The following is a 12,022-nucleotide window of genomic DNA, read 5'->3' on the forward strand; positions in this document are numbered from 1 at the left end:
GTATATATATAAGATATATATTATGATATATATATATAAGATATATATTATGATATATATATAAGATATATATTATGATGTAGTGCACTTTATGGTACCTCTCCTGAGTTAGGAATCAGGAACAGTAGGTTTCCACTGTTTACCTCTCCTCTCATCCCAGATATTTATCAACTTGCTGGATTCCTGATGCAATCTCTACATTAGCTTTAGAACAGCAGTGTATCATAGGGCTGGCTAATCTTTTTTACTTAACAGTAAATAAAATAAAGCAGGTAATTTCTAGACTGTTATAGTAGTGACAATAAAACACCAGCAGTAAAAATTAAATGGCTACAGTCTGACAGTGAAAAGTAAAACTGGGCTGAACCTCAACACTAGATGAGTTGCTGCTCTGCTTTCATTTCTCCTGCCTCTCTCTTTGATTGCAGTGAACTGCATTTATGTTGACCCTTTGGTAGTCATCTTTTCTGATGCTGAGGAATTGCATCTTATCTGCACTTCCCAGCGTGCTGAAAGGACTGTTGTTTTTCACCGGACTACAGGCAATACTGTAATTGTAGTCACCTTGAACTGAGCAAAACMCTCAAACTGAATGGGATTTCCCTGAGACTGCTGCATCTCCTGCACGTGATCTCCTGCTTGAGTGGGGCAGTTCTTCCTTGTTGGCCTCTTCTCCTCTCACTGCATTCWCAATTAAAGAAAAAATGTGTGTATATATGTATGTATATTATTAATATGCCTATTAGTGTCACAGTTTGATGCGTTTTAATATCACTCAAGCTGGAATACAATTTGATTCCTCAGAAGAACTTTCAGGCAGAATTACCTTGTGCCACTAACAAGAAAAGAGCATGACTTGTATATCCAAATACAAAGATGTTTTTGTGACAGAAAATTGGCCAGCAGCAGTCAATATACCCAAGAGCAACTGCTGGTGTGGCTGTGTACTGCTGTGCCCAAATGGGCTTTGGGAGGGCTGCATCCTGAACAAACTGGGCAATGCAGAGCCCCAGGTCATGGAGTTATCACAGGGCCATTGTGAAACAGCACTGAGAACTGTGAGACCCTGGAACGGAGAGGGGCTTTGCACAATTTAAATGCAAAGTTCAGTTTGTCTAAGGAGAAAACCTGTGCTGTCACAGTCTGGGCTAATCATCTCACTAKATGGACCCACTTGCTGGGGTTATTCTTTGGTTATGGCTTCTACATGCTAAATAAAGGACAACTGTGCTACTTCTGAACTGTAACAACCCACAGTGAAACCTCTTTGACCTCTGAAAACAGAGGTTTCAGAACCACATCATCTTAGCAAGGTGGGGAACACCAGGCATCACAGGCTCAGCAAGAAAACCTTCTAATTATCTCCCTCTACTCTCGGACCCTGCAAGAACAGTGCAGATTCTTGGAAAACGATTAAACCTCTCAATACGGCTCTCCTCCAGCACCTCCCATGTTCCTCTTCCATCACAAAGGCTGCCCCTAGCCACACTCTCTGTCCTCTGAGTCTTTCTGGCAGACGCTCAAAGCCAGAAGCCTTGCTTACAAAGACAGGATTGATTTGCATGTGTATCAAAAAATACAGTCACATTCCTAAATTAATAATTTTTCCTCTTATTTTCATCTAGTATAGCTGCAGCAGAAAATATATGAAGAAAAAATATAAATCGTGCATGGTCTTTATATGGTTGTGACTCTTCTCCCAGTATGTATTAGAGGTGTCAATATTTAGTCTTYCTGTGCCACTGAATTTGTCAATTAAGAGATCACTGCTGAGTCCTCACCAGAGGCCCAGACACCAAACTTGCAACATGCAGTCCACTTGACAAGTTTACTTCCTTATTTTCTCAACTTGTGTCTGAGATSCTACGGTTCCTGTTCATCCAGCAGACCTATGTTCTCGCTTCCTCATATGTCCTTTCATTAGGCTGCTTTTCTGTTTCCATAGAGACTGCAAACCTCACCTTGCCCTCTGAGTCAGGGGCCCCTTCTTGCATTTTTTGACTGCAGAAGGACATTAGTTTGCTCCAGGCACTTAACTAGAGAAAAAGATGTATTTAAGTCCCCAGAATAAGAGTAATTTAAATGAGAGTAGGCTCAGGCTATGGTGGGACTGGAAACAGCAGGTATTTCTGCCAAGGTTATTGTGTGGAAGCTTTAATGAAACAGCGTTTCATGGAACACTTGATAGCAAATGAAGACAGGGCCTTGAAGTCTCAAGAGGAGACAAGACCATTCTTGTTCCCGTCGTGTAAAAGCAATGATGTCCTTAATACAGGAAGCCAGTGAAGGCTGAGCGGTGCTAATGAGAGATGCTGCGTATCCATAGTCTGCTGTGACCTTCCCCTCCTGTTAGTGCCAGGATGGCTGCGCGTGGCATACGTGCTCGTGCTGTACAGCTGCCATAGGTGCCTCGTGTGTCTGCGGGGAAGCGCATTTGCTCAGAACACATCACCTCCCATGACAGCTCCTTTGGAAGGGCCCTGGCCTGCAAATATACAGGAAACTCCCAAAAGGGGAGGAAGAGGAACAGTTCCTGCCCAAGAAAGGCTTGAACCCACCCGCACACAGGGCCATGTCTCCTCAGGTGCTTGCCAGAAACCCTCCCTCRTCCAGTGTGTGCCCTGGGTCCCTGCACAAACAAAACAGAAACGGAGAAATGTCTTCATCCCATTAACTCTGAGTGCCCAAATGCCAACTGYTAGAGGCCAGCATTGGTAGCCAAGGGAACAGTCCTCCCACATGAAAATAAGAAAAAACAGAAGAGTATGTGGAGAGGACAGCACACAGAGGCTCGCCAGATCAGGGGAACAGTTTGGGTTTGTTGTGTGTGTGCTCTATATTTATTTTTTAAATATAAATGCATAGCTTCAATCTTTTATCTCTTCTGAGCACTCAGACYGCCTGTGGTCTGAAGTGCTGGGGCACTCTTCAGCCTTTAATGAGTTCTGGGAATGCTTCAAACCACTCYGATCAAATTAACACACAGCTGGGCCCAGACTAGAAAACCTGCTCCGTTCCCCAAATCAGACCTGCGTGTGTGCACCTGCATCCTCGTTTGGCCCAGCTACGCACAGAGCCAAGAGGTCTCTGGTGAAACATGATGTTTCTGGTCCAGCCTCCGCACCTCTGCTAGTCTGTGCGGGACAGCATTTAGTAAGTGCGATGGCACATGTTAATGGTGCACTCTGGGCCAAAATGCTTACATTTGTATCTATCTTTTTCATTATCCTGGGCCAGGGTTTATTGCAGTTCTTAAAAGTTTTCAAGAATCAGGTTTTCCCATATACAGAAAAAATGTTTTGAAAAATGCAGATTTCTGATCTATTTATAGACTACTTTTAGCTCCGTTACATTATATTCTACACAAATKATGAGAAGCAAAATCCTAGTGTTATTCACACTAAAAAGGTTAGTGAGGTCAAGTGAGAAAAACAGAATTCGCTTTGAATTAATTAGTTAATTTCACTTTTCAAAGGACAGATAAATACTTAGTTAGAAATAATATTTCTGCTATGCAATGTATTCTGGCTCATTTCTTGCTCATTTCTTGCTGTGAGCCCCTCATCCTTGCAGATTCCCTAGTATATTGCTCCTATTTTTCTCCAAAGCTCTGCTATGAGCTCTATCCATCTCTGCTCCAGAGCATAGGCGCTGTGGTCTGTCTATCTGTCCATGCTCTGCTGTCTTCTCAGTGTTTGGSCCAAGCTAAGTTACAGTCTTGCAAGTAACTTAACACTTAAATAACTGAAAATGCCTTTTCTTCAGCATTTTTTTTCTGAAATAATGAAGTGCTCAGACCTAGCATTTGAGTGTCAGAAGGTTGTCAGAATAAGGATTTTTAAAAATGTCTTTAACAGCATTGTTGGATAGTCCTAACTTCACATTAGGAAAAAAATTACCTCATAGCCAAACAAGTAACACTTTTCTTCTATGGCTTTCCTATCCTAACTTGCCCTGTAATGGCTCTGGGAGCGGCAGAGCAGTTCTGCGTTTCTTGTGATTTGTTCAGTGAAGTGCAATAGGATTAAGGTGACAAATGCTGTATAAATATGCAAGGAATTTTACCAATAAAGTTTCTTGACTGCTAAGAAAACCCTCTGGGGCAAGTTTAAAGCTCCGTATTTCATTTTTCCATAGACAGAATTACATCTCATAGAGATCTCTCAAGATACTCATGATTTTGAGTGCACGTATGCTTTATAATTATGCTGTTCACTGATCCCTGTTTGAAATAATTCTGCAAAAATGGCCTCGGTTTTACCCATTCACATCATACAAATTACTAGTTGATTTGTGGAAAAAAAAGATTAAAAGCAATACTATATTACAAAATCATATTACTGTATTACAAGTATGACTGTAAAATACATATATTATGAGTCTAAAATATATATGAAACTACCACGCTGCTGGTAATTGTAATTAGTGTATTTAGAGGGGACTAATAACAAAACTTGAAATGTGATGTAGTCTCAAATTAGTACAATTAGTGGTTATTGTGTCTGTTTCAGAAGTTGATACGGAAGAAAGCAAGCCACGGGAGACTGCTGCTATGRAATAAGAAATTAGGTGTCTAAAGTTTGGCACAGAATTAGATCAATAAAATCTTAAGAGCTCTGAAAAACTGTTTCATGTAGATTCTGGGCCATATTATTGGTGTGTTTAGAAAACCTGAGAAAGAYACTAGTTTGACAAGCACAATGAGGAAGCAAGGGTTGTTCTTCTTTCTCCATCTACCAAAAGGGGAGGAGAGCAACTTATTTTTCCCCATCTCAAGTGCTAATAGAAAGACACTCCCAGTAAAGTGACCATCTTAAGTAAAGCTTGCACTGTAATGAGGAGCAGAGCATCATCCTGCTTTCTTGGTGTAGCGATTGCCTACACCAAATCAGTCATCCCAGATCACCCCCATGCAGACACTGCAGCAGCTCCATGCACATCTTGCAGAGAAAATGCTACTGGTGGCAGAGCAAAAAAAAAAAAACAGCTGCAAACATAACACAGAACCAGCTGCGTGTTTTCCTTCTTCATGGTATTATGCAGCTTCTTTACCTGATCTCCTGTCCAGAATGAATCCACAAAACACTGTGGTGCTAATATTTTTATTTTTTGCATCTCAGCCCCAAACCATCACTCCATTAATGATCTCTCTACAGCTSCAGGAAAGCAGTCCTGCAGTGAATGTGCTCCTCATTTATGACCAGGTGTTCAGGAGGGTATTTAATTAAGTAGACCCGGTTCCCAATCGTTTTGGAGACTGCAGCTTTATTAAAGGAGGTTGGTTGTGTGCTTTAATCAATGCAAACAAAAGAAGAAAGAAAAAAGGGAAAATGGTGGTTCTAGGAATAGTAAAGCTGAGACTGACAGGCACTGCTTTATTTGTAACACAAGTGACTGTGACAGAAAAGACCACCAGGGCTCCCATATTTCCAAGTATGCTACTGGGACTCTGTACCTAGCACTATCTTTTTATGACCTCAGACACTTTGAGGAATAATTTCTGCCCAAAAGGACATACAATTTAGCCTTTGTAACATGAGGGGAAAAGAGTGAGCAGGCAGACGTTGGCCTTTTGAAAATATCCTCACGATATCAGAGCTCAATAGTTACAAGCCAAGATTTGGCTTATACAATTTTCATCCTTTATATTTTTTGATTAATTCTCTTGAACGTAATCTCCAGGTTGAGAATAGACTGCTAGGAACATCATTAACTGCATATGACCCGTAATCTGCTGAGATGAGACATCTAGATACTTTGTCACTCTGGAGAAAATTAGTCTAGTAAAGGAGGACCTTATATATCCAATGTATCTGTTACAGCATCATCAGTTGCTAGGTCAAAAAAATATATATATGCCTAGGCCACAAACTGTTCAAAGAGAGCCTGAAAGCACTTTAAACCACTTTTGATGGTGTTTCATGTAGCAAAAGAGCCTTTGTACTAACATATTTGACACGATTTATGCAGAAATTTTGTTTTATAAATTGAAATTTTTCAATCCTCTGCGAGTCATCCAGGCTTAGGAATAAGCTCAAAACAAAATCAAGCCCTGCAACACGCACTTGCTACACAGTCTCTCCTTGAGAAAGGAACTGTGTGGTGTGTATGAACAATCTCACTTTTTATTACTACCCTACACTACTTTTTTCAGAGAACAGAGTCATAGCTTTATATCCACAGCAAGCAAGAATGTTTTTCATATACTGCCACCTGTTGTTACAGAGCACATACTTTATCGTCACACAGTGCCCTTCTGGTGTTTACTCTAGCAGTAACTATACCCATACTTAGAAGCTGTTACGGGTCCCATTGCACTGGATATACCTGCTTTAATTCACAAAGATTCCAGATGAATAGTAAATAGTGAGATAGTTTAATAATTAATAATTTATTCTGCTGAACATATTGTCAGTTGTGGCCAGATTCACATTGGTGTTTCTCCCACTTGTTTCAGAAATAAACCTGTCTCTTTATCCAGACCACAGCTGCAGCATTCACATTCTAGTTCAAGAGTATAAATTGGAGTAATATACACACACATACACATCACAAGCTTTACACATATTTCAATACACTAAAATTCTAAGATAGAGCGTGGGTGCATGAATACCTTTACCTGGCTCTTATATAGATTGCTGTTTCAGAACGGGTACATGATTGCATTGAAGTGGAGCCCAAGCTCCAGTCAGGAATCAGTTTTCAGTCAGGAATGTGTTTTCTAAATCTGCATTATAAAAAAAGTATAACAGAAATAATGTTGCAAAAGCTGGCCAGAAAATGAAACAATCTGTATGAAATGGAATTAGGGGTGATCGCTGTGCACTTAAGAACATCACTATAGTAGTCAGAAACATGTGGAAGTCAGATATACTGTGCAAATCAGTCAGCAACACCCAAGAAACAAGAAGGAACRACATTTAGGCTAAAAGTACTTAAAACCTATGTGTGTGTGTGTTGTCCGAAACTGGAGTCTCCTGATTTGGATGCTTCATCTGTAGTTCAGGAGACGTGGGGCAACTCCTTGCTCTTTCGCATTTTTCGTCCAGTGTGGGGCAGCCCTCTTCAAAACATCCCTGACCCTGTAGCTTATCTGCTCAAGCCAAAGACAGTAATTCTGTGTCTCAAGGGAGCCAAACCAGTGTGATTTCAGTAGGGACAGTTAAGAAGCATGCAAAAGGAGCCTGAAATCCAGGTTCTTGCCAGCTCTGATCTGGTAGCTCAGCAGAGATGCTGAGAGAGCTGGACTATGCGGACTGCAAACACAGCAGGAACTTTTACACAGCACTTGAGCTGCTCACAGCTGTACTGAGCTGTGGTTCCTAGTTATACACATTTGCATTGCAGAAAAAAATAGTGAACACTGTATTTGGAATACCTATTTTTTCAGAAAGTACTCACTTCACATGACTACTTTGTTCTGTTTGATGCTACAGTGCACAAACCTATTTCCATCTGTCAGTGCATCTATTCAAAACAGAGGCARTTTCATTCCTACAGTTCTAAGTGCTTTTTCTTCCTCACATTTGTGTTGAAACAGCAAGATTGGGAGTTGAAGCCAAACCCAGCTCTGCTGTTTCACCAGGCTGTGCCTTCTTAGCTCTCCAGCTGGGCTTTTCAAACAGCCATGCGGCCCGTATTCAAGAAACCAACGGGGAAAAAGATATTCAACGTGCATGTGGAGCACTTGTAGCCCCTGTCAATGAAAGACACTGGCTGAAAAAAACTGCATTTGTTCAGAGAACAGGAAATAAAACTGCTTGAAGCCTTCCTCCCAGCATTTAACTGGAAAAAAGTCCAACAGTCACGTGCTCTCTGTATACCAGGATAAGGCAAACAAGTTCATTTGCTCTGAGCACATTCTGCCTCCCCAAAACTGTGTGCCCATTTTTATGTTTCATGTGCAGCAAGAACACCTGCCTGATCCTCAACATTCAGCTGTGCTTAAAACCTGATGTGCCATAATTACTGAGGTGACCAGAGAGGTATGGGGAAGAACTCTTCGCCAACTGTCAAACTGTCAGGGATTCCCCAACTGAAGACTCTTACCAGACAGAGCAGAGCTCAGGCTGCAAATCTCCTCTAGCAGTTAACACCACCTTTTCTTAACACGTGAACTATGGAAATCTAGAGGTAATAAAATTCCACAACACAAACTATGTGCAGTCACCTTGAAACCAGTTGCCAGTATAGTTCATCGCTTGCATTTGAAGATATTCAATTATCTTTTCATGTTTATCTCTTGAGACTATCGCACATATTTAGAATCCCTAAGAATGTCATAAACACTTATGTCTTAAACCTCCATCTCTCAGAGGAGCAATCTCACTGCATTCAGTACGAGCAGTCCTATGCACACTGTCAAGAAGAACCAGCTGCAGTTTGTGCAACTCTGGTGTATCATCAGCTTTTCTGAACAGAAGATAACAACAGACATACTAATACATTGAGTTAATTGCTCCTGCTAGAAGATGTGGTAAAATTAATTAAAAATCATTCTTTAGTTTCAGCTGTTGCTAGGCAGTGTGCAAGTTAAAACGCTGGGCATGCTGAGAAGAGCATAAATACCCGCATTTTGCTAACTTGCCAAGTAAGCTGACATTCATTTCACACAGCAGGACCGTGCCATGAACCAGTATCCGATAAGTCCCTCCGCTTGTTCCGAGGGTAACATTCCCTTCACACTGGTAAACCCACATTACTGCCGGCTGCTAACAGGAGTTTTGCGCAGTACCCAGCRCAAACTGAGCACAGCATCCAACGCTTCCACAGGAGTGCCGCATCCCACCTCTGCTACAGGTGAACATGTAGAATAAAAGATGGCATTTTTCACTGATAGTTTCCATGGCTTTTTTTTCCCCTCTTCTCTCAGGAATACCATTTTTAATTTGCACATAAAAGATGACACCAAACAACTACAAACTGCTTTCTAGCTTAAGAAGAGTATTGTAGATTTGTATTACAATATTTAGAAGTGTAAATTAATATATAAAATGGCAGATAGGACGGAAAAGCATTAATCAGATCGAGTATGACAGCATAGTATGAAGTAAAGCAGAAAGGAGACTTCCTGGGTTTGCACTGCCCCCCTTGGGCMAATCAGTGTTCCTGGCTGTGACAAAGGGGCACAGCCAGTGGGCTCTGTATAGGCAGGTGTTTCCAAAAGATGAGCACAAGAGAATGCAGCTCACAGCATGATGGACACAGCTCCAACATTCAAAACTTGTTGCCCAACAGAAATCTACTTCAGTTTTGTATGCTAAAAGTCCTGTTAGGAGAGAGGAACTCAGGACAATTCCCTCCCAAAAACATGTACTTTTACAGAACACAGCTTTTACTTGTATGCTGAAGAAGTGTTCCACTAACTTTTTTTCCTATTCAAAACAACAACATCAAGAAAACAAAACAAACTCACACAGCTTTTATAACTTGTCCTTTCCCCATCTCCATCGAACATTTTATGCCAAAAGTTACTCTTCAACAAAAGATTATTCATTTGACTCCACTAAGATGTTAAATTATTTAGAAATTAAAGTGTTTCTAACAAATAATAAACTTTTATAGAAGAATTATACTCAGTAACAGCCTGTAAAACTTATGAGACTGATTCAATAAATCCAAGCTTCTCAGATTTATGACATTAAAGATACCTTAGTAGAATACAAAATTAGTATTTCTTCATAGATCAAGTTTTTTTTCTCCTGGTTATGTGTGTTTTTTTGATAGTTTCATGACAGAGTAAATAAAACAACAAGTCTTAATACAGTTTTTGGACAACAAATGTTACCTTCAGCAAATGAAATGACTCAAGTTTCTCAGACCATTTCGGCACTGAGAAGCCTCAGAGCAGCCCATCTACGTGTGCACATCATCCAAGTTCCACAGGTGCTGGCAAGTTTTTAGTATAGTTTTGAATGTTGAAGTTTGAATGACCTTGCAACTATTTTTTTGGTATTAGAACTTCCCGTAGCACAAGCCTTGACACTGAAACATAATAAGCAAGAGCTCTCCTTGCTTGAGTTCAGAGACAAACTTTCCAAAGTCCAGAAGTTTTTGCCCTTCTTAAAGGAAAGGCAGGAATCTAAAAACACAAGTATTTAAAGGTGGATAAAACGGCGCCAGAGTTGACCACACTATGTCCAGAAAACATAGATTTATTTTTATATGCAAAAATTTACAGAATATTTATTTACTCTGAGTAAAAGCTGTATGTCCACATGATTTAAATAACCAGTTCACTAAACATGTAAAATTCCAATTTAAGAACTACAAATGACAGTTTTACTCCCCAAAAGTTATGGAAATCGGTGCTTCTCTCTGTTCTTTATGCAACTGTTTGGCCCTGTTTTTCAACGCTTCTGCCTTGGTATCGTTCTTCTCAATGCCATCTCCCAGTTTATACATTCGACTGGCATTAGCACAAGCCCACACATGACCCAGCTCACAGGCTTTCAGGGAATACTGCAAGGCTTGGTTCATGTCCTTGGGGACCCCCTGTGCTCCTTGCAGGTATATTACACTGAGGTTGAAACAGCTAGGAGCAAAATTGCCATCACAGGCTTTCGTGTAATAGTCTCTAGCGACAACTGCGTCGGGTTTATCACCATTTACTCGCCCATCGTGGGCCAAGAGCCCAATGTTATGACAAGCATTTATTGACCTCTTCCCACCTTTCTCACAAGACTTCATAAAGGAGTTGTAGGCAGCTTTCAAATCTGGGACGAGTCCACCTGCCAACAACAAAAAAAACCCCAAAAGATTACAGTAAGCATGTGCTGCATCTTTTTTATCCTGTAGCTAAAACGCTTGGTTGGGTAGTAAGGAGGAGTATCTTAAATAGTTTAAAGTTTTCTAAGTTATACTTCTTTTTTGTCCTTGCATTGTCATTATCTACAGGATTCAAATAATTTGGTAAAACAAACATCTTAAATCTAACAAGAGCTGCAGAAACACAAACACACGTTGCAGCCCTCTCTAAAAGTTCCATTCCTACAGCTAAGGTTTCTGCTTTGTCCTCAACCTTCCAGGCCACAGAAGCCTGAGAGGACTCATCCAATCCTGCACCTCTAACAACTCAGAACTTAAAAGATAAATATATCTTGCAGAGGACTTCTAGTGACCCTTAACTAAAACAAAAAGGCTGAAAACTGTACAACAAAAGCCCGCCACCCTTTCCTTAACTGTGAGGCCATAAGAAAGACACCTACTTCTTTCTTCAAAGTCAAGGAGGAAAAGCAGGCCCTCAACACCCCATAAAAGAGAGGCACATTTCCCCACGGGCATCCAGGGGCCCTTCCTGCCGCAGAACCTGCTGCTCACTCCCCACCCACAACACGATCAGGCTGCCAGTCACTCTGTGCATGAAAGGTGACACCGGGACTGCCGAGAGGCCGGGAAGGACACCCCCCCACACACCTTTCCCGATGGCCTGGTAGCCTCCCAGCTTGTAGCAGCTCTCGCTGTGCCCGTGCGCCTCGCAGTTTTCGCGCAGCACCCGCGCCGTCGCCTCAAAGTCCTTCTTCACGGCCTCCAGGTAGTCGGCGAGGCGCTGGCAGCCTGCAAGGCAGCGGTGATGGGCGCGGCGGGGGAGAGGGGTCCCGCGGGGGGCGGCGGGGGACAGCGCTTACCGTCGGGGTCGCCCTCRCGGTAGCACTGGTAGCTGTACTCGATGTGCAGGTTCTCCAGGTAGGCGCGCACCTCCTCCTCGTCCTCGAAGTTCACGAGCCCCGCCATGCCACCAGCGCCGCCAGCCCGCGCCGCAGAGCGCCGAGCGCCGCGGCGCCAGCCCGCGCCGCAGAGCGCCGAGCGCGCCGAGGCTCGATGCGCGCCCGCGCAGCGGCGGCCGCGCCGGCGGCGCCACCTGCTGGACGAGCCGGGCGGCGCAGCCGCGCTGCTAAAACCGCCCCGACTTCCCGCTCTCCGCCTTGGCGCTTCACGCAGCAAACGAAAACGCTTCTAGAATTAGATACGTGTAACTATGTTCTTTCTTCTAACCGGGATAGTTTTTTACGCAGTTTAATTC

General features: G+C 42.3%; 1 protein-coding gene across 1 annotated transcript; it reads right to left on the bottom strand.

The window, feature by feature from the left end:
• Nucleotides 1-9,647: 9,647 nt before the first annotated feature.
• On the bottom strand, nucleotides 9,648-11,733 carry LOC112943236 (cytochrome c oxidase assembly factor 7B). The gene is made up of 3 exons (XM_026034377.1): nucleotides 11,628-11,733; nucleotides 11,416-11,556; nucleotides 9,648-10,730 (listed from the first exon to the last, which is right to left on the bottom strand). The coding sequence occupies exons 1-3, from the start codon at nucleotides 11,731-11,733 to the stop codon at nucleotides 10,282-10,284; spliced, it is 696 nt and encodes a 231-aa protein (XP_025890162.1). The 3' UTR covers nucleotides 9,648-10,281.
• Nucleotides 11,734-12,022: the final 289 nt, after the last annotated feature.

Source organism: Nothoprocta perdicaria, unplaced genomic scaffold (genome assembly GCF_003342845.1).
Source record: "Nothoprocta perdicaria isolate Ctin4 unplaced genomic scaffold, notPer1 scaffold_0, whole genome shotgun sequence".
Lineage (NCBI taxonomy): Eukaryota > Metazoa > Chordata > Aves > Tinamiformes > Tinamidae > Nothoprocta > Nothoprocta perdicaria.